The sequence below is a fragment of the Castor canadensis genome, chromosome 13 (genome assembly GCF_047511655.1).
Source record: "Castor canadensis chromosome 13, mCasCan1.hap1v2, whole genome shotgun sequence".
Lineage (NCBI taxonomy): Eukaryota > Metazoa > Chordata > Mammalia > Rodentia > Castoridae > Castor > Castor canadensis.
The window spans coordinates 58,307,943-58,332,284 of record NC_133398.1 but is presented as its reverse complement, the minus strand read 5'-3'; the positions used below and the strand labels follow the sequence as shown (position 1 = coordinate 58,332,284).

The window sequence follows — 24,342 nt, the reverse complement described above, 5'->3', positions numbered from 1 at the left end:
TGTGATTTTTATGTATGCTTTCTTATCATTTTATAAAAAGTATAGCATGAAGTTTAAATTACCTAGTAAATGCTAAATTAATGCAAGAAATATTTTACTATCCACTTTTGCCTGTTAGTTTTTTAAAAGCCTATTTTAATATTATTTGTATAATACTTCCAAAGAAGATACTGCTGAAAATGACTTCTGAAGTCTTTCTGACATGAACATCATAATTAAAGTTTTGAATCCTTGTGTCTAATATTCTGTCTTACAGACACAATAGTCTCTAATAGTCTAAAAGATATTCAGCCAACACTAGCTAAATGAAATTGTACTTTAATATGATAGTGAATCCATGAGTGGAAAAACATATCTCTAATATGCTACTCTTACAACTCCTCATAAAGGCTGACTTCTGGAACATTACACACCATTTTCCCATAAATTAAATGGAATTTTCTTTGTACCTTGTGAGGAGAGGATGGCAGGGAAGGACCATAGTTCAGGCCATCACTACAAGCACTGCTGTGAAGAGACAGAACAGAGGCTTGGGTGGAATAGACACTGTCACTGTCTGGAGAGAACTGAGACTCAAATGTGGATTCATCTACTAATTCAGCCTCAGGTGTATCCACCTAGGAATAAAGTAATACCAATTGGTAATTGTATTCTGTCACATATATCATATTCACCACTCGAAACTAAACACTGGTATCATTCTTCTGTCCATCCATTCTCTGCATGTGTCCTCTCCACCCTCTTCAACACAGCAGAGACTGACTAATGCAGCAGCACCGGATGAACTGTTCATCCACAGAAGAAGGTGCTGGAGAGAAGGCTATTTTACTCCAACAATACAAGAGCTAAAAATAACAATTAACAAAGGCCTGGTTCAATTTTAAATAGTTTTGTGAGTTAAGGAAAGTATTTACTTGTTGTAGTTCACATGACCAACTCGTGTGGTTTTATAATAAAATGAAAAAGGTTGCCACTTTTCGAATTCAAATAAAGGCAGGCATGCAATTGATCTATTTACTTAAATTATCTTTAATTAGATTTTAAAACCACACAAATTGTAAAAACTAAAGAGAAAATCTGTGATTTCATGTTAAAATTATACTAACAAATAAGGGGCCTAATTATGATCTAAAGCTCTAAAGTTACAAGTTATAAACTTCTGTTAGAAAATTCCTATAGAGTGATGGGCTGGGGCACAGTTCAAGTGGTAGAGAGCGTGCCTAGCAAGTATGAGGCCCTGAGTTCAATCTTCAGCACTGCAAAAAAAGAAAATTCATGTAGAATGATACAGAGACATGCACCACATGTTATCTAAAAATCCTACAACTATCATTTGTGGCAGACCAAACAAAAAGAAATAAGCCATCTTGACTTTTGACACTTGTAATTCCCTCATTATCATACCTCAGAAGAGGTAGAACTGGCACTTCTCTGACGCCAGCATTTTCTAGTTATCTTGATGGCGAAGTCCCATATATTCTCCTTCTTTATTAGTTCAACTTACATGTTTACGGGAAGTTATATCTTCAAATTCACTAGTGAGGTACTAGGTGGAGGATTATATTTACAAATGTATACTATGTATAACAATCTGGATAACAAATACTTAGCATTTGCTATCTAGGCAGATAATGTTAATTAAGCCTTATGCTAGATTATAATAGACAAATATTTAAGTAACATTATAGAAAAAAATACCTCAATATTGCTGATACTTTAAAATCCTAGGAGAGAGACTAATCTCCAATTTGCTCAATTACCATAGAGATAAAACTCTAGGTCCCAGAGAAGTTGAGGGACCAGTCCAATATAACATAGCTGGTTAGAGAGGATGAGGATCCCTATGACTACTATAAGATATGAAGCTTCCAAAAAGGTGGACCTAACCTTCTTTTTGATTGGCACTCATTTAAGGAGGTTTAATGAAGCAATATAGATTCCAGAGAGATTACTGTTTCTTGGGGTACTTCAGAGATAACGATCTATTTGTGTCCTGTGACATTTCAAAAACAATCTGTTATGAATGGGTACTACTTAACACCACAGTTCCTTACATAGTTTATCGCGTTCTAAATTATAATGCCCGTGGAGAGCAGGGCCAAAAGTTACCTAGTATGCTAAGTATCAGAATGTGAAATTATTCCACTTACTATAAATTCATCAAAATTTTCCAAACAGCTATTTTAAGAGCTTGCAACTTAAAAATATTAACAGAAAGAATTATTCCCACCCACTTCTCAAAAAATTAGGATTATCAAAATAGAGTCAAAGAAATAATTCATACTCGGGTTTAAAGCAAGGTGTGCACAATGAGTTTCTAAGATAAACAGAGCAAAGAATATAGGAAGACTTCTTCAGAATATTTTGAAAGGCAGAGAGATAGACAAGTATTTGAAAATCAAGCTTGGTAAGTTGTAGCCACTAACCAGAGCCAAGTCTGCCCTGAAGAGGGCTTTGCCAGCCAGCCCTTGCTCCTCGCAGGGGTGAGGTGTGGAGAGAAAGGAATCCTCCTTAGCAGAAACATAACCTTCTTCTGGTGAAAGCTGCAGGAGAATGGTGGTTGAGATCAGTTCATGAGAAAGAGGGACAACAGCAAAAAGGGATAGAAAGGAAGGGGAAGAGGAAGAGAAGTGAAGGGAGAGGAAAAAAATAAAGTTTTCAAATGATGATTTTAACATAGAATGTCAAGTATGAAATTTGATAAACATCCACATTAAATATTTTACTTAAAAAGATGCAAAGAAGATAATTATTCAGTATAAGCATCATCTGTTAGATGAAATTTTTTTCTATTATTTTTTCATTCTTCTTGTAAAAGATTATTGAAATCAACAATTTTAATTATAATAATCATCTGGTCATTTTTTTTTATGGGCCAAACATTCTGGCCAAACAATGAAAGGCAAAGTTTAGATATTAAGACTTGTAAAAAGAAGCAAAAGACTAAAACATTAAAAAAAAGGATCGATTCTCTCCTGTATTATAAGATTATTTTATATACATTTATATACAATTTACTTCTCATCCCTTTTTAGAACATTATTTAAAGAAAACAATTTACTTTATATGGAATGTTACGAACCCTACAGTGAAGGTTCTTAATTTAGCATGGTTTATAAGACAAAATCAAACAAAACTACACAAGTGCACAGTCTGGGGAAATTGCAGTTCTGAGTTATTACATTGTAACCATGTTCACACTGAATGAAACAAATTAACATTTTAATTCTAGTCTTTGATAAAAGGGGTTAAAATATTTAGAAAACTGTTTTTCCTCCATCACTCCATATTGACAATGCAAATAAGTATTACAGGGAAAACTGGGTTTCTTCTTTCCCCATACATGTAAGTTTAAAATTTATTAAGCTTCACTTTAGGCAACAGTGAGATTCATCATACATTTAATGCATACTGAATTTGAAATATCAAATATTGTATCAAAAAATTATTTTAAGCTGGGTACAGTGGCTCATGACTGTAATCCTAGTTACTCAGGAAGCAAAGACAAGAAGGATCACAGATAGGGGACAGACTGGGCAAAAAAATTCATGAGATTCCCATCTCAGCCAATAAAACGTAAGCGTGGTGACCCATACCTGTCATTCCAGTTATGCAGAAAGAATAAATAGGAGGATTGCAGTCCAGATTGTCCAGGGCATAAATGTGAGACACTTTTCAAAAAATACCTAAAGCAAAAAGGGCTGGGGGTATGGATCAAGTGGTAGAGCACCTGCCTAGCAAGCACAAGGCCCTGAGTTCAAACACTAGTACTACCATTAAAACAAATTATTTTGTAACTAGCTAGAAAAGAGATGAAAAGAGATGATTCTGTTTCTAAATTACTGGTAGGGTTTCTCCTTAAGGCCAGTGAAAAGTACATACTGAGTTATGTTTGCCATTTCTCTTTTCTAACAGAAACACCAGAGCCAAATTTATGGTCCAACCTAAATAACTATGCAGAGTCCCATGACGGTCCATTCTCATTCCTGTACCCCCTCTGTGTAGGTCTTTTCTTATGATTTTGATTGTACTGGATTGATTTCAGGCTGAAATACCACATTCCCGTTGCTCTCTTCTCATCTTTATTTTTTCATAAATATATTTTACAGGTTACAGAAATTCTCTGTGGACTAAAATTGGGACATGGAATATATTTAATGTAACACTTAAAATGTTAAAAAAGTTTACTATTTGAACAAATTCACAAAAATCCTTATTGCTATTTACACAAATATATCTGTACCTTTTCATTTTCTTAAGGAAAAGAGTATTTGCCCTTTCACTTAACACTGTATTTATACTCTGGGAAAAAACCCCACAAACCTTGACAATGTCTCTCATATTTAATTGCAAACTGCAGTAAGTGCCATGTTAGAATCACTACACCTAATAAAGCATTCTGCATATAGTGTCTGGGGGCTGTTCCTTCCTTTGGGGGGAGCCACAAATGTATGAACCCATCTTGCAATATTCAATTTCCTGCTCTGTAGTAATTAAACAAAAATGTGTTGAAGTCAACCTAATTCGGGTACATAAACCATTATGTCAGATTTTCTAATTTATTCCACTGTGATTAAAGACTATCAATTGTTAGTTGATAGTGCTAATAATTTTATTTTGGGGAGTAATGAGGCTTGAACTTGGGGTCCCTGTGCTTGTCAGACAAGTGCTTGACCACTTGAGCCATGCCCTTGATCCATTTTGAATTAGTTATTTTTTGATGGGTTCTCACATTTTTGCCTCAGAAAGCCTGGACCACAATCATCCTATTTATGCCACATCGCTTGACTTACAGGTGTGTGCCACCATGCCTGGCTTATCAGTTTTGCTAACTTTTTGCCTGGGCCGACCTCAAACTGCAATCCTCCTCATCTCTGGATCCCAAGTAGTTAGGTTTACTGGCACATGCCACCACGTCTAGCCATTGCTAATACTTTTGAATGTCCCATTACATGAAATATTAATATATGAATCCATATTTCTTTGAAGTATCTGCATTCATTATAATCAAAATAATGAATTTTAAAAAAGGGTCAAAAGTTATATATTTATCTCTGGACATTCTGACTGTTTTCTTTCCTTTAGTCTCTTAAAAATAGGATCCAAAATTGAATCTTTATATTCATGCAGCTAATAACCATGTTGATGAAAACTGCTGCAAGTGATAACTCAAACATGAAAAACAACTGAAGCTAAAAGAGAGTCTGAAGAGCCATTCTGCTTGCAAATATGAAAAAAATCAACAAAATCCACACACTTACAGGTAAAGGCTTGGCCACTCCTATTCTCACAGCTCCTGATGGGGCTCCCTTCAGTGCTTGCACTGCCTCTTCCAGACTGCTGTTTTCCAAGTCAATGTCATTGACAAACATCAGACGATCTCCAGGAAGCAGTCGTCCATCCTTCTCAGCAATGCCACCGGGCACCAAAGAGCGAATTACAATCACAGTGCTTGCTGGGTCAACTGGATCCTGACAGAATGGGAAAGGAAAGAAAACTCAGCTCATTTAGACACAGAAAAATTTATATGGGTTGTTTCCTCTGCTTCATAATAACAGACAGTAATAATTTCATAAGTACCTTTAAAATTTTCATATAAAATTTCAAATGACAAAAGTACATTGTATGCATGTATAGAAATGTCATGATGAAACCCTTATATATATACATATAATGCTCCAATAAGGAGCATTTTTTAAATTTCTAATAAATATCTGGGCAAAGGTTATCTCCATTTCAGTTTAGAGAGTTTATAACAATTTCATCTAAAACGAGTACCCTCAATTGCTAACACTGCTGAGTAGGTCTCTTAAATTGCATAGATACCTTTGAAATTATATTTTAATTATTGATAAGTTCTTAAACTTTATAAGTATCATTTGAGGCTGGATGCCAAGTATATTAACTAAAGCGCATTTTTCAAGTACTGAAGGTAGGACCTGTCCTTTTGAAATGAAGAAGTAAATAAAAAGCCCACGTGGCATATAGCAATGCCACATTTTCAGTTACAAAGCAACCTTGACATTAGAACAAAGCTCCAGAACTGGCCTAGGAACACAACTCCCTGATGTCATCCGAGATGGCTTTCCATTCAGTATTAATAGGAATGACAACCACATTCTATCAGATAGCCTTCTGCATTTCCTTATTTATGAAGCACAAAATGCAATGCAGGTGCAGGTGCAGGCTGTGCTTGACCAATCAATGTAAACATATTCATAATTCAGTAAAATGACTGAAACACCCAAATTTATAATGTATCTAATTACGAATTTATCATTCACATTACACAAAAGAAATATCTAATACTTCATGACTTAACCATTAAAATATGAGCCACCAATTAAGAGCACAGAAATGAAAACAACACTATTCCAAACAAAAAAACTGTGATATTCCTAAAATGTATTTGGCATATGCTTCAAACTGCTAAGAGCTGAAATATACAATAGCTCAATGAATTCATTATTAGAACTCTTATGATAATCAATGAATCATATAATTACTGTTTTGAAAGACTGACTAGAAATAAGAAAATGTCTTTGCTGACTCTAAAATATTTTCCTTTTGTCTACTAGCAGCAATCTAGTTTCAGTATAAGGCATCTTTTTAAAAAACTGTTAAAAATAGGATATCGTTACCTGATAATCTAAAATGCTAAAACCAAGGCCTCTGCTCCCTTTCTCCAGCTCTATGTACTGAATGCCAGCCTCCCACATGGCCAAGGGTGCTTGAACCTCCTCCACATTTTGACCCACTTCAGTCATCGCCAGCACTGGATCCTCTGTCTCTGAGGACCCGATGAACTCACCTAGATCTACATGTGGCTGGATAACAGATAAGACATCTCTTATTTCAAAGGAACTAGAGTAGCAGACACACATACCAACATTGCAAGGAAAAGGGAGCATCCCAGCATCTGTCCAGAACAAAACATTTACAAATAAGCAACAGCTATCATGGCATCTTTATGAATTAAGGCATTATTGTTGAACATTGTTAAAGAGGAAGAAATGCCTATGGTATAACAGGCATTAAAAATAAGAGATTCAAAGGTCTACTCATTTACTCAATGCTTATACCTCAGAAGCAAAACTGTGAGTGGTTTGTACTTTTTTTCATCATTATCCATAGTCAGAACCAACCTCTACAGTCAAAACTCTATTTTGTTATTAAGTATATAGAATTTAGGAAATTATAATTTCAAAGCATGTTTCAAGCATGAACAATTCAAGAGAAAATGGGTAGGTGTAAAAGTTTAGTACTCTTTGCACATAAGCATGGTAAAATGCTGTGACGTGTGCACATAATTATTTCATTAGTACATGATAAAACATCATATTTATAATGTGGAAAGACCTTAGATTTGAAATCAGACAGCTTGAGCTTGAAGTTTGACTATTTCTTACCTGTGTTACTTTGAGCAATAGTCTTAACATGGGCTTCACAGTTACTCATTTCATAAAATTTTTTAAGGACTAACTGAAGTAGCATTTATAAAATACCTGACACAGAAACTGGGATTGAAAATGGAATTCTTTCAATAAAATTAAAGTGAAGAAAGGTTAATTCAACTTCATTCATCAATGTGAATATATAAAATTTAACACAGCTGTGTTGCACAGGAGAAAATTCTAGTTTGAATAATATCTTTATTTTAATCAATTACTGCATTACCTAAGACCAAGGTTACAAATCTCTTCACCTGATTTATTGTAATTATTCTATTTATGCCACACAAAATATGCATGGATATATATATATATATATATAGAGAGAGAGAGAGAGAGAGAGAGAGAGAGAGAGAGAGAGCGAGAGAGAGAAAGTGAGACAGAGACAGAGACAGAGAAATGATGGTGGCCTTGTAGTAGAACACAATTTGGAATTGTATTTCTTGTTCTACCTATTCTAATCACTCAGGTGAATATTAAACTATGCATTTTATTCTTCAGATCCTACAAAATTATTCCATTGAAATGATTTCTTCAATATAATGTAAGTCAAACCTCAACTTCACCTGTAATTATATCTTAAATGAGATTTGATTAGACTACAAGTTATACAGTCCAAATACTAACTTTAGATATGGATTATGTATCCTCCAAAAAAAAAAAAAACAAACAAACAAAACTGATTAGCTCTATTGCTTGACTTTGACCTAAATGGACAAGAGTAAGGACCAGGAAAATGGGAGTTCTTAAGATATCACAGAGAATTATTTGACATGTAGTATGTGCTCAAATTTCTTATATAATCAAAGTAAAATGTGCAATTAAGTTGTCCTATAGACAATGAAGTAGTATGCCCATCCATATTCCAGCTATTCACTAAGTAGTAACTATATGCCAGGCACATAGTTGGGTGGTGTACATAAAAGTATCTTTTTCCATATGTGTGCTATATACATACTATTTACATATATCTGTTTTCTCTTCTGGAAATGAGGACAATCCAAGTGTCTATTTAATAGGAATATTATAAGTGATTATAAAAGTACATAGTGTACAGTAATATCTAATATTATTATTATAACCTTCAGAACAACCCTCTGGGACAGGCATCATGACTTACACTTTATAGAAAAGAAAACAAGTTTAAAAAGATGAAATGTAGGCAGGTATGATGGCTCATACCTATGATCCCAGCTACTTAGGAAGCTAATTCAGAGAACTAAGATTTGAGGCCAGCCTGGGAAAAAAGTTAGCAAGATCCCATCTCAACCAATAAGTTAGGCAGGCGTAGTCGTGTGTACCTTTCACCCCAGATATGCAAGAAGCATAGATAGGAGGATCATGCTCTAGGTCACCCTAGGCACAAATGTGAGACCCTATGTGAAAAATAACCAAGGCAAAAAGGAGTTGTGTGGGTCATGGTTCAAGTGGTAGGTCACCTGCCTAGCTAGTGCAAGGCCCTGAGTTCAAACTCCAGTACCACACACACAAAAAAAATAAAAGATGAAGTGACTTGTCTAAGATCACACAGTAGGTGTAAAGTCTGATTCACACCCAGGTCTGTCTGACTTCCAGGTCTATTCCAAGAGCCAAAAGACATGTGAAGAAATCAAATATCAAAGAAAAGGAAAAAAATGGGTTAAAATTTTAACACCGTTTAGCCTTTCCACTGTACTTCAGATTAGCCCGTCTGCAAATCTGATACCTTTTCCGTTAGCTCAATGTCACTAAAGTCCAGGCCATCCAATTCTGACTGGGGGGTTGGTGGCACAGTTCGACGACAGCACACCATTGTCACTTCTATAGGCAATTCTTTTAAAACATTGACCACATCTTGGTGATTTTCCCCAAGCAAAGTTATGCCGTTCACCTGTAGAAAAAGATTTACTGTCCAAGTAAGGAAACAATGTTTTATCATTTTCTTCACACATATTCTTCTTCAAACAATTTTACTGCATAATATAAATTTTACTATGGTGATGACATAGTAATGCTGTGTCAAGAACTATAGTTAGACCAGTGATAGAACTAAGGCAATTTACGTGCAAATTTAGAGTTTTGCTGTAATGAGAATCTAAAGTAGTCATAGAAAAACCACCAGCTTTCATCCATGTTTGCCCTGCCAATGTAGGATTTAGGAAAGGACTGTCAATTAAATATTCCCAAAGGATGAAGGAGAAAAGGAGATTGTAAACAACAGACATGTGATATAATTTACTGAGTGAAAAAAGTAGAAAATGGCATAAACTGTACACAGTATGTATTTAAAATTGGGGGAAAAGAAATATCAAGCTTTCCTATTTATACATTTAAAAATATTGGCAGATTGCAAAGAAACATACAAATCAAACATCCATCCAATGAAGGGTGATGAGAACTAGGTGGGTGGGGACAGGAAGGAGATTGCACTGTTTATCTTTGTATTCTCTATAGAACATGTGGATGCATTACTTATTCTAATAAAATTATGTTCGGAATTTTTCAAGGAAAGCTTTCCAAATAGTCTGTATCGAAAACAAAACAAACAAAAAGCCAATATGGAATTAGTTCGGAAATTCAGTATGTATATACAGATTTGAAAATTCTGCTTTGGTGAGTTTTTATTTGTAGCTATCTCTCAAGTACCACTGGAAGAGATATTTAAAATAAGAACTTAGTTGTTTACCACAATAAGCCTCCTGCAGCCTTTCAAGAGCCTTATTTAAGGAGGAGAAAGAAAAGTGTGGCTCCTTACTTCCAATAGCTCATCTCCACTGAAGAGCTTCCCACTGTGTCCAACAGGACCTTCTGGTAGAACAGATCGGATGAAATGATGTCCCACTGTTGCTTCCAGACTTATCCCTAACCCACTGTTCTCGCTAAACTTGCTTACATGGGCCACCTGAAAGGAGAAAAATAATCACAATTTTAATATTCTTTTTTTTTTCTTACTCATACATGCATTTTAAGTTCACTCCAAAATAGTCAATTTTCTTACAAAAGCTTCAAAAACCTTTTTGTAAAGCTGGAAAGCTTCAGATCTTTGCCTTAGAAAGAGTAGTGATGTCTACTGGTTCCATAAGTCAACAAAAATCAAAAGGAAGCAGCCAGCTATAGATACCAAAATGATTTTTTTAGTGCTATAGATACTGACAACAGATGGAAGGCAGTCAAAACTCTCACAGGGCCTGAGCTCAAATGACAGTACAAAGAAGGAACACACTTAGCACTTGCTACTATGTGCCAGGGACAATGCTGAACCCATTCCACAGATTATTTCATTTGTTTCTCAGAAACAGTCCAATTATTCCCCTTGTTTCCCAAATTAGGAAAATGAGGTTCAGTGACCTTTCTTTAACCAGAGTTTCACAGGTAAAAAAGGGCTTTGAATTCATGCAGTCTGACCCTAGAACTGTGCTCCTGATATGCACTAAGCAACAACATGATCTTTATAAGTGAATCAAAGCAGGGCTGGGGATATAGCTCAGTGGCAGTGTGCTTGTTACAAGCACAAGGCCCTAAGATTGATCCCCAGCACTGTAAAAAAAAAAAAAAAAAAAACAGAGAGAAGTAAACCAGAGTTTAAATCAAAAGAATGAATTTCTAGTTTCCTACAATTACACTAGATAATGAAGACTTAGGAAATTGCCCATTTTACACAAAATTCATCAATTATAATAATAAAATCAGAACATATGCTAAAAATGAGCTACATCATCCCTTTTATTTTAAAGAAATTAAGGAATTAAAAAATCTGAGAAAAAGCCAGGCACCGGTGGCTCATGCCTGTAATCCTAGCTACTCAGGAGGCAGAGATCAGAGATCAGTTTGAAGCCAGCCTGGGCAAATAGTTCCGTGAGACCCTATCTTGAAAAAACCCATCACAAAAAAGGGCTGTGGAGTGGCTGCTCAAGGTACAGGCCCTGAGTTCAAGGCCCAGTACTGCAAAAAAAAAGAAAAAGAAATCTGAGAAAGCCTTTTTCATTAAGGAAGAGTTCTTTCCTGCCCTAACACTCTTGGGCATATATTCAAATGACTGTAAATAAATATACAAGAAAAATCCCTGCATACCCATGTTTATTGCAGGCCTGTTCACAACAGTCAAACTGTGGGAATGGCTGAGGTGCCCAACAACCAATGAATGGACATAGAATATAAGGTATAAATATACTATGGAATATTACTCACTCATAAAGGAAAATGGAATTATATCATTTATAGGGAAAAAAGGATAGAACTAGGGATTCATGCTGAGTGAAATAAACAAAGCTCAAAAGGCCAAATGCATGTTCTAACTCACTTGTAGAACCTAGACCCAAAATCATGATGATAATCCTAGTGAGAATAATGGGACATGAATATAAATGGAGGACTATCTGTCTGGGAGGGTCAGCAGAAGGTGGGAGGGGAAGAAAGGGATACTGAGAGGTAAAGAGGATTGAAGTACACTACATATACACATATAAAGGCAGCATAAGGAAACCCACTAAATACTGTGTGAAAAAAAGGGGAGAAGGGAATGGAAACAAAAGGGAGGGGGTAAACTTCTTCAAAGTACACTGTATACACACATGGAGTTATCACAATGAAACCCCTTCATATTATTGATGTATGCTAATTCAAAAATAAAATTTTTAAAATGGGAAAACCATTAATTTGGAAAATGCATCTGTAAAATTGACAATTAAATGTACTTTCAACCTCAAGAAAAACAGTCACTTTACATTTTAATGGTAATTGGTGGAAGGTCAATATTGTAAGCAAAATTATCTGACTTTCAAATCTATTGCTGGATGACGTTCAGTAATGACCTATGAAAACCTAATTTAAGCATCATTTCCTCTCAGAAGCCTTCTGGATCCCCACTAACAACGACCAACTAGCTCGTTTCTGTTATGCCATGATTTCTTTCATGCTGCCTAACAACCTTACAAATGGGGATGGACATTTACCTTTGTCTGACTGGGGCTCATAAATGACTTAGCTTTTTTTCACTTCTCGCCCACTTCTGCCCTTGACTAGCCACTAGGAAAACTACTTGGATAGTATATGTACAAAAAGAAGTTAAAAGTTCAGTCTTAGTTCTGAATCAGAAACAAAATGACACTCAAAATTTCCCTCTATTATTCAAATACTGCCTAAAGAACTGCAGTCTCAGTTATATACAACCATATTAGCCCTACCCATAAGAGTAAATGCTAAATTAATCAATGCTAAGCTGGACCTTATTGTATTCTTACTTACTCAATTTAAAATGGTAATATAAGCTGTACTTACTCAATTCTTATTTGAATGCTAATCATCTTGAGTTTTAAAAATATTTTAGTGTCATGATAATTAAATGAAAAATTAAGATCACTGCTTAGCAATAAAGTATTTGATGAGTTATTAAATGTTATTATCTGCTATCTTTTATTTCTTATAATACAAAAGTATATGTATATTATAAACAATATCAAAAATTACCTTTCCATTCAAAATCCCTATGATTTTCATAAACTGTGTCAACTTTATTAGACCTCTTTTAGAATAGAAGACGACAGACAGCTTAACTAGACATACAAACTGTTAATAAACATAGAACATTCACCATGGCATAAATGATATTAAGATTAATACAATTATCCACACCACTATCAGAAATATTAAAATACGATGAACCGTGAGTTCTAAATCCTACATTCCATTTATTTCAGCTCCTTGGTTATTATATAGCTTTCTCCAACCTGAGTTTTTTAATAACTGAATTAGCAATTTAGTCTTGTGAAAAAGCCCTAGATATTTGCTACTTCTATGGGAACTCTTTTGGATGATTATTACCTTTATTACTGTCATGAATTTCCTACTCAAATGAAGACAGAAGTTAGGAAATTAAAGAGGGCAAGCTAACCTACCACTATCTCATAGTTAATTCCCATAATCCTCTGCCACTTTGTCAGCAGGAAAGCTTCTTGTTGCTGTGTATCTTCTGTTTCTTGTACCTCATCTGACAGCACCAGACACCCTGGAATAGTCAAGGCAATTATGTTAGTGACAATCTACAAAAATTTTCTATATCTTAACATTCTAAACTAGGGAGACTGGTCATAACCTCCCTATTGTACCATCTTTACCCAATATATAGGTTACTCTCATTTCTATATCCATTTAAATAAGTTAACTTAGAACCCTATTTGCTTGTTAACATTGTTCTCTTTTAATAAGATGCCTTGCAAATCTTAACTATACTACTATTAGAGTACCCATATGTCACCTCACTTTTATTTAAAGAATGAGGACTCTGGGTTGCACAGAATTCATTAATGGCTACTCTACAGTAAAAAGCCATGTTACTTTAACCTTAGTTCTATTGGGAAAAACAGGACTACAGCATTGCTTAGCAAAAATAAACAAAAGAAATCAACAAGTAACATATACAATTCTATGTACAATAAGAAAATATAAAAAAAAATACAAACCAATGAAAAATTGAGATTGTGCATTAGCACAAAAGCCTGTAATTGGAATCCCACTAATTAGCAAAAGGTAAAATCAAAACATAACAAGGAAAGAAAACCAAAAAACAAGTGACATAAGCAATGCTGCATTTAAAGTGTTTAGCTAAAACAAGAAACTAGCTGAAAAATTTTAAGGTCATATTCAAAGATTTCTACATTTCATTTAGTTCTTATTTGGCAATATTCTCTACACTGATTTGTTTGTGGGATGGTGGGGAAGTTTCTGGGGTATGAACTCAGGGCAAGCAAGTTGAGCTTGGCTGAGCATAGCTCTACCACTTGAGCCATGCCCCCAGCCCTTTTTTTGGCTTTAATTATTTTTCAGATAGGATCTTGAGTTTTACTTTTTTGCACAAAGCCAGCCTTAGACTAGTATCCCTACCTTACCCTACCATATAGTTAGGATTGTAGGCATGCACCACTCCTGGCTCCAAATGACTTTTTAAATATTCCTTTCGGTATTTAAATTTCAAAATCAAACAGTAGTCCAAAATTCAGGTTTCTCATTAGATAGCTCCTCTTTCCTGGGAATTAAGGAGCTTTCAGTCCAGGCACATCTTGCCTATTTATCATGCCCTATGTTAATGAAATGATTCTGGTTTTGTCTTGAGAAACTGTACACAAAAGATTATAATCTTTTTTTCAAAGAAAAGAATTGGAGGAGTATATCTCAGGGGTAACATGCAAGGTCTTGGGTTCGATTCTCAACACTGGAAACTAGTATCATCATGAATGTTTTCTCTTCAAAATTTAATTTAGTCATGAGAGGAATAAGTATGAAAGGGTCAGCACAGCTTATAAAGAATCATTAAAGCTGATTCTGGGAGAAAAAGAGAAGGGTCATTTCCGAGACTTACTCTTACCACCCTCTTTCTCTCATTCCCTTTCTCAACTGTTTACACAGTTCAGTAGGGATTTAATCAGGGTAGGATATGAATGGAGAAAGTGGGGCATCAGTAAACTACTGATAAAAACAGTTTGACCTTTATATTCATCCAATAAACTTATGGCCCTACCACAGGTCATATATTACCACCTTCCAACTGCCCCAAGACTAGACTTCAGGCACTTAAAAAAAATCATTAAATCTAGTCCTTTGATCATACTGAAAAGTCAAGTATCCAGGGCCTCACAGTAAGTCAAATTTCTGTGAAAAGGGCAATCTTCTCCCCTGTCTGAGGACCCACACAGAGCAGATACATTAGAATCATTTACAAGTTTCTGCTTTACTTTGTTTAAGAAAGATTCTGGGACTCGTGATTATAAGTCTGAATTCCCCACTCCCCACCTGTTCTCCCACATACACATGCAAATTTCCCATTAGCTACCTTCCTGAGAGAAAAATAGATGGTTCTGAGCCTTCAAGATAACCCCATCGCCCATCCCCATTTACTATTTCAAATTTCATGTTCTGATCATTGCTACCACTTCACCCAATATTCACTTTACCTTAAATAATTTCATTACCTATTATTGTAACAATGGCAGAATATGATTTAACACTGTGAACTTTACACATCTCCCTTCCAGGGTATCTTTACAAATACAAATATCCCTTTAAAATAATAATAATAAATTAAAAATTTTTACAGAAAAAAATGCAAAATGAAGAGGTAGATATGTTAAAGAACTACAGAGCTTCTTTATAATTATTTGGTGAAGAGCAGAATTCACATGAAGAGAGTTCAGTCTTAGACTGTGTTCAGAGGGTGGAAGTAACCAAGCACCTAAAGCAATGTGGCACATAAGAGAAGCACCCAGCATGGAAAGATAGTTGCCACACTCTGCATAATTACATATTAAAACTAAATTTTTTAAATCATTTGATGGTGGATCCTGGTCAATTAACAGCAAAAAAAAATTCTCAGAAAAGCTTGATGATCTCTCTGTATAATTACTTTCCAAACCAACTTCTCAATATTAAAAGTGAGAACTCTTGAAATATTGAGAAGTAAAAAAGTCTCTTGCAATTCAATAGTTTCACTCCTAAGAACTTACACTCTCCTTGTTTATTTCAAAATACTTTACAATTTTATCGCTGTTTGCTCAATAAAGTAGAGACATATCAGCTATTTACATGCAAAGGGATTAATTTAAAAACCACATACATATCCAATTCATTCCTACAGAGTTCTACTCAAAACAAAAAAAATTGTAGAACAGACTGAGACAGCAAGAAAATATACCAGCTATTAATGAACTATTTTAATCTACCAGAGCAATTAATCCTACCAATAAATACATATTTATAAGCATTGCTTTTCTTAGGATTTTTTTTAAGTAACATACAGTATATCTATAAAGGCTTAATCTCATTTCTCTAAAAACATAATAAAGCAGATTGCAGCATGGCTCTACGTATTTACCTTCTTCTTCAATTGGTAATATGTTGGTATTTCTTCTCAAAGACAAAGAATCCTCATCTTTTTCATAATTTTCTTAAAGATAAAAATATTTTTTGTAGTTTTATCAGTAATATAATCAAGCACTTGAAGTTTTCTAAATCCAATGCTTTTGTCTGACCCCAAAATGAGACTCTGCTTTTTTGGAGATAAACTCCACAGTAAACATACATACTAAAAGGAAAGTTCTCCTAGTGGCAAAGATTCTCCTGCAACCTGCCTCCCAATCTCCTAGCATTGTCGTAAGTAGTATATGACATAAATACCAGAATGGCCAACAGGTTTAGCAATTATATGGCACTTTCCAGCCAACAGCCCAACATCAATACACCCTTCCATCAGTAAGCTAATTTGCAAAGACATTCATGAGCAGTCCATGAATGGCATTACTAACAGTGCACTTAAGCTGATTTCTTCAAGGAAAGCTGGGCAGTTAGAGTCACCAGGTACTCTTATAAATACTCTAGGTAGAATTGCATCTCCCTAAAGAATGAAAACCATGACATCTAAAAGTAAGGCAAGGACAGAAAGATAGGTGACTTCGAATCTTTTCAACTGACAAGTGGTGACTGCATGAATACAGCAGAAAGAAATCTGCTCTCCTCAGAAGCTCATTCTAAAGTACAAGGATAAGTAGATGGTTCCAGTTAATTCTGACTTTCTTAAACTTTCTCTTTTTACTTGGTTCACAGTGAATATACTTCAGTGTAAAAACTATTCTTCAAGTAAGTTATTTTGGAATTAGAAAAAAAATCTAAATAACGTAAAAGTCAAACTAAAACCAGTTTTAGTTCCACCCTTTTCTTTGTGGCATTACCTTTGCTTATGCCGGCATTAACAAGAGACACATCCACTTCTTTTGTGACATCCTCCCTAAATGTGAGCTCCTCTTCCTGCTTCATTCCTCTCCTCATAAGTGTTAGGCGTACAGTTTGTCCTGTGTGTCGCAACACCTCTACTGCCTGCTGATTGGTAAAACCCTGAAGGCTGGTACCATCTACCTGTGATAACAAGGCATGTTAAAAATAAATACACACTCAATGCCAATTCACAACATGTATTTAGTGCCTATTACTGTGAGAAGAATGAGGAATGAGTATTTCTCTAATTGGGAGATAAGCAATAATACCCCAAAACCTGTTTACCTAATACCTGTTAAATGACATACACTAGAAATACTTTCATTTGGTTTGGTTTGTTTTAATACAGACTCTACGACAGTACTTCTAGAACTGAAGAGCCAATGGTTTTAGGGAGTGAACAGCCTTCTATGCCTCTTAAAATAGTTGTTCATATTTCTTGGGTGATCCTATCGCATAGTCAAGTTTCAGAACCAATACTATGGAAAATTTAAAAATATAGATGGCAAAGAGGAAAGCATTCACTAAGGGCATATTTATACTGCCTTTAAAAAAGAAAAGAAAGACAAAAAAACTGAATTGCTTTCTATTTCCATTTTTCAAATAAATATGATTTTTCCTTTTTCTAATTCAAAAATGACACATTTGAAAAAGCTCCCACAATCCTTCCAAAGAACTGATATGATATCACATCATCCCAACCATTCCTTCCATAGAATGATCCTTAGGACGATGCTCTGCACTCTGCACATGGCTTAGGATGCTGGGCTAATTGTCTGCGCCTCTTATCACTATTATCATCCTGCACCCTCACCTGCATGATGCTTCCTACTACCTTTTGCCCTCCAGCCAATGGGACTCATTTCAAATTGAAGTGTTTCCTTCAGCCCTTGCTAGTTCTTTTTCCTCAGATCACCTAGGAAACACTAATACACCAATACTTGTTTTAGATCTCAGTTCAGTAGTTACTTCTATAACTTAACTACCTCAATATCCCTGACTGTAGTCATAGCCCTTTTACCCATTCTCCTTCACAGCACTTTTCAGAATTTTCTTCACCACGCTTTTATTTTTTTTCCTGTCAATACTGGGTTTTTAATTCAGGGCCTTGTGCTTGCTAGACAGACACTCTACCACAGAATCTTAAATTTATATTTTCCATCATTATGTAGTTTATGTTTGTGTACTCTAAAAACTGGTTCTATATTGCTTTTGTTTACAACAATTCACCAAAACACTATGCTGTCCATAGTAGATATTTACTCCAAATGGGAGTATAGACAAAGATTTATTTGGAAATCAAATTACTTCTTGAGATATAAGAATATAGACTATGACATCATATTTTTTAAAAATTAAAAAAAAATCATAAAGAAAAGGGTGGAAAAATGGAACAATAAATTAAATGTTGAAATTCAAAGTCACTGTTATTGCTCAAATTGAGAAATGGCTATAAAATGTTTCATGCACTTCAAAGCACAATACTAGCTACATAAGGCACTCAAATATCTACTAATATATAAGAATTATGAGATCTACAATAGTGTTCCCCAAGATAGAGCATCCTCACTACAGAGGTTTCTACAAAAATATACTACTACTAGTTACATATTTTAAAAACTCATTTGCTTTATGTATGTGCATACATGTGTATGTGTATACACACATATGTATACAATATATAAAAATATATATTTTTAATATACATTTTCAATGTATGACATTGAATATATAGAAGGAAAGAAAGCACAGTTGAACACATGGGTAATTATTTTTACTAGTGGGAATATTTGGCCAAAAATCTAGAGACCTCTAATCTAGATGAAAATCTCACACTTTGTGGGTTTCTTAAATCTTGTATGATTCTTCTGAGTTAGATGGCAATTTGAATACAACTGTTTGACTCTCTTAAGATTGCCTTTTGGAAAGACTAACACATTATAATAACAAAAAATAGAGAAACAAAATTGGAAACCAACACGCAAAAAATGTTCCTACACCCATAACTTGGAGAGATTTCTACTAGAAATGGTCTAAGCATGACCAGACTGAAGGAAAGCCAGCTGAATACCTTGCGGAGAATACCTTTTATGATTTTTGAGAAAATGCTTCAGTAAATATCAAACAACACTCTCATTAAAAGGAGGTGGCAGAGAATCTCCACTTTATGTTAAACAGAGAAATCAAGAGGGCCCCTGGGTGGCTAGTCGCCCGTGCCCAGATGGCTTGGGAAGACACGGACAAGCTTACTGTCCATTAGTACACTAATACTCCCTGTTTATACCTTTGAAACTTTTTTGTTTGATTTCTTGTTTTGTTTTTTCCTAATTGTCTGTTTATTTGTTTTTCCCTTTTTCTTTAACTTCTTGCTTTCCATCTCCTCTCACCCTTCCATTCTAAATATTACCATTGTTATTATTACAAGCTAGAAAATACTTAATTGCACACAGTACAGGGACAATAACAACACCAAGGACAATGACAGGAAGATAGAAAAACAGGGAAACCAGTTTCCCCACAGCAAAAAGTTACTACAGGAACCAGAGGGAAATGAAGAAAACAGATACTCAGATCCAGACTACAAAAAAATGAAGATAAACTATGCCAAAGAAACCAATGAAGCCCACAAGAATAATTTAAAAGAAGACATACTATACGTACTCAATGAGAATTTTAAAGAGATGATACTGGATAAGGTCAACCAAAATGTACAGGAAACACTCAAGAAATTCTGAGACAACAAAAATAGATAATTTGAAAAACCCAAAGAAGAAATAAAGGAAACCATAGAAGAACTGTATAAACACCAAAGTGAAACAGAGAACACGATTAATAAACAGATAAATGAACTCAGGACAAAAGTAGACAACATTAAAGAGGAAACCACCCAGGATATGGAAAAACCTCAGAAAAAAGAACAAAACAGAACTGCAAAACAAAACGGAAGACCAATCCAGCAGAATAGAACAAACAGAAGACAGACTCTCAGAACTTGAAGATGAACTGGTAATTAAAGGAAAAACTGAAGAACTATTAATTAAACAACTCAAGACCTGTGAAAAGAAAATGCAAGAACTCACCGACTCCATCAAAAGACCAAACTTGAGAATCATGGGCATCGAAGAAGGAGAAGAGATGCAAGCAAAGGGAATAAGTAATATATTCAACAAAATAATAATAGAAAATTTCCCAAATCTAGACAAAGATATTCTCATACAGAGGCAAGAGGCATCCACGACACTAAACAGACCAGATCAAAATAGAACTACCCCACAACATATCATCATTAAAACAACAAGTTCAGAAACTAGAGAAAGAATATTGAAGGCTGTAAGAGAGAAAAAACAAATAACATACAAAGATAAACCCATCAAAATCACAGCAGACTTCTCAACAGAAACATTAAAAGCAAGAAGACCGTGGGGTGAGATCTTCCAGGCAATGAATGAAAATAACTTCAACCCCAGGATACTCTACCCAGCAAAACTATCACTCAAAATAGATGGAGCAATAAAACTCTTCCATGATAAGCAGAAACTAAAACAATATGTGACCACAAAGCCACCACTACAAAAGATTCTTCAAGGGATTCTGCACACAGAAAGTGAAACCCAACTTAACCATGAAAAGACAGGCAACACCAAACCATAGGAAAAGAAAAAGCAACAAAGTAGAGAGTAACCTCAACTTAGGTACACACAATCAAACCTTCAAACAACTAAGACAACTAAATGACAGGAATCACCACATATATATCAGTACTAATGCTTAATGTTAACGGACTTAATTCACCCATCAGAAGGCACCGCTTGACGAAATGGATTAAAAAGGAAGATCCAACAATTTGTTGCTTACAGGAGACCCACCTCACCAACAGAAATAAGCATAGGCTTAGGATGAAAGACTGGAAGAAGATTTACCAATGGCCCCCGAAAACAGGCAGGAGTAGCAATACTTATCTCTGACAAAGTAGACTTCAAACCTACATTGATCAAACGAGATAAAGAAGGACATTCCATACTAATAAAAGGGGAAATAGACCAAAAGGAAATAATAATCATCAACCTGTATGCACCCAATGCCAATGCACCCAATTTCATCAAACATACCCTGAAAGACCTAAAAGCATATATTAACTCCAACACAGTGGTTGTGGGAGACTTTAACACCCCATTATCATCAATAGATAGGTCATCCAAACAAAAAATCAATAAAGAAATCCAAGATCTAAAATATACAATAGATCAAATGGACCTACTTGATGTCTACAGAACATTTCATCCAACTTCTACACAATATACATTCTTCTCAGCAGCCCATGGAACCTTCTCCAAAATAGATCATATCCTAGGGCACAAGGCAAGTTTCAGCAAATATAAGAAAATAGAAATTATAGCATGCATACTATCTGATCACAATGCAGTAAAAGTAGAACTCAACAACAAAAGTAAAGACAAAAAACATGCAAACAGCTGGAAACTAAATAACTCATTACTTAATGAAGAATGGATCACCAATGAAATAAAAGAGGAAATTAAAAAGTTCCTGGAAGTCAATGAAAATGAAAACACAACCTACCGAAACCTATGGGACACAGCTAAGGCAGTCCTGAGAGGAAAGTTTATAGCTATGAGTGCATATATTAAACAGACTGAAAGATCCCAAATCAATGACCTAATGATACATCTCAAACTCCTAAAAAACAAGAACAAGCAAATCCCAAAACAAATAGGAGAGAAATAATAAAAATAAGAGCTGAAATCAACGAAATAGAAACCAAAAAAACCCTACAAAGAATGAATGAAACAAAAAGTTGGTTCTTTGAAAAAATAAACAAGATGGACAGACCCCCTGGCAAACCTGACTAAAATGAGGAGAGAAAAAATCCAAATTATTAGAATCAGGAATGCAAAAGGGGAGGTAACAACAAACACCATGGAAGTCCAGGAAATCATCAGAGACTACTTCGATAGCCTATATTCAAATAAATTTGAAAATCGTAAAGAAATGGACAGATTTCTAGATACATATGATCATCCAAAACTGAACCAAGAGGAAATTAATCACCTGAATAGATCTATAACACAAAATGAAACTGAAGCAGCAATCAAGAGTCTCCCCAAAAAGAAAAGTCCAGGACCTGATGGATTCTCTGCTGAATTCTATCAGACCTTTAAAGAAGAACTGACACCACCCTCCTTAAACTGTTCCACGAAATAGAAAGGGAAGGAAAACTGCCTAACACATTTTATGAAGCCAGTATTACACTTATCCCAAAACCAGGCAAAGACACCTCCAAAAAGGAGAACTATAGGCCAATCTCCTTAATGAACATTGATGCAAAAATCCTCAACAAAATAATGGCAAACTGAATTCAACAACACATCAAAAAGATCATTCACCATGACCAAGTAGGCTTCATCCCAGGGATGCAGGGGTGGTTCAACATACGAAAATTAATAAACATAATAAACCACATTAACAGAAGCAAAGACAAAAACCACTTGATCATCTCAATAGATGCAGAAAAAGCCTTTGATAAGATCCAACACCATTTCATGATAAAAGCTCTAAGAAAACTAGGAATAGAAGGAAAGTACCTCAACATTATAAAAACTATATATGACAAACCTACAGCCAGCATTATACTTAAGAAGAAAAACTGAAAGCATTCCCTCTAAAATCAGGAACCAGATAAGGATGCCCACCATCTCCACTCCTATTCAACATAGTACTGGAATTCCTAGCAAGAGCAATTAGGCAAGAAGAAAGAATAAAAGAAATACAAATAGGTAAAGAAACTGTCAAAATATCCCTATTTGCAGACAACATGATCCTATACCTTAAAGACCCAAAAAACTCTACTCAGAAGCTTCTAGACATCATCAATAGCTACAGCAAGGTAGCAGGATATAAAATCAACATAGAAAAATCATTAGCATTTCTATACACTAACAATGAGCAAACTGAAAAAGAATGTATGAAAACAATTCCATTTACAATAGCCTCAAAAAAAAATCAAATACCTAGGTGTAAACCTAACAAAGGATGTGAATGACCTCTACAAGGAAAACTATAAACTTCTCAAGAAAGAGATTGAGGAAGACTATAGAAAGTGGAGAGATCTCCCATGCTCATGGATTGGTAGAATCAACATAGTAAAAATGTTGATACTCCCAAAAGTAATCTACATGTTTAATGCAATTCCCATCAAAATTCCAATGACATTCATTAAAGAGATTGAAAAATCTACCATGAAATTTATATGGAAACACAAGAGGCCACGAATAGCCAAGGCAATACTCAGTCAAAAGAACAATGCTGGAGGTATCACGATACCTGACTTCAAACTATATTACAAAGCAGTAATGATAAAAACAGCATGGTACTGGCCCAAAAGCAGACATGAAGACCAGTGGAACAGAACAGAGGACCCAGATATGAAGCCAAACATCTATAACCAACTTGTCTTTGACAAAGGAGCTAAAAATATACGATGGAGAAATAGCAGCCTCTTCAACAAAAACTGCTGGGAAAACTGGTTAGCAGTCTGCAAAAAACTGAAACGAGATCCATGTATATCTCCCTATACCAATATTAACTCAAAATGGATCAAGGATCTTAATATCAGACCACAAACTCTAAAGACGATACAGGAAAGAGTAGGAAATACTCTGAAGTTAGTAGGTATAGGTAAGAACTTTCTCAACGAAACCCCAGCAGCACAGCAACTAAGAGATAGCATAGATAAATGGGACCTCATAAAGCTAAAAAGCTTCTGTTCATCAAAAGAAATGGTCTCTATACTGAAGAAAACACCCACAGAGTGGGAGAAAATATTTGCCAGCTTCACGTCTGACAAAGGACTGATAACCAGAATATATAGGGAACTTAAAAAACTAAATTCTCCCAAAACTAATGAACCAATAAAGAAATGGGCAAGTGAACTGAACAGAACTTTCTCAAAAGAAGAAATTCAAATGGCCAAAAAACACATGAAAAAATGCTCACCATCTCTAGCAATAAAGGAAATGCAAATTAAAACCACACTAAGATTCCACCTCACCCCTGTTAGAACAGCCATCATTAGCAACACCACAAACAATAGGTGTTGGCGAGGATGCGGGGGAAAAAGGAACCCTCTTACACTGTT

The 24,342-nt window shown here is 35.0% G+C and overlaps 1 protein-coding gene across 22 annotated transcripts in view; it reads right to left on the bottom strand.

Annotated features, from left to right (window-relative positions):
• Positions 1–24,342, bottom strand: part of Mpdz (multiple PDZ domain crumbs cell polarity complex component) — a 170,614-nt gene that overhangs the window by 72,258 nt on the left and 74,014 nt on the right. For 16 of the 22 annotated variants that reach the window (XM_074051850.1, XM_074051863.1, XM_074051856.1 and 13 more), the window contains 9 exons: positions 17,147–17,330; positions 16,294–16,365; positions 13,325–13,434; positions 10,186–10,332; positions 9,157–9,321; positions 6,642–6,827; positions 5,262–5,471; positions 2,427–2,543; positions 450–617 (listed from right to left, as the gene is read on the bottom strand). In XM_074051850.1, the coding sequence (XP_073907951.1) occupies positions 450–617; positions 2,427–2,543; positions 5,262–5,471; positions 6,642–6,827; positions 9,157–9,321; positions 10,186–10,332; positions 13,325–13,434; positions 16,294–16,365; positions 17,147–17,330 (1,359 nt within the window). The remainder of the gene's footprint in view (positions 1–449; positions 618–2,426; positions 2,544–5,261; positions 5,472–6,641; positions 6,828–9,156; positions 9,322–10,185; positions 10,333–13,324; positions 13,435–16,293; positions 16,366–17,146; positions 17,331–24,342) is intronic. The other 6 variants (XM_074051857.1, XM_074051867.1, XM_074051862.1 and 3 more) reach the window with 3 other exon arrangements.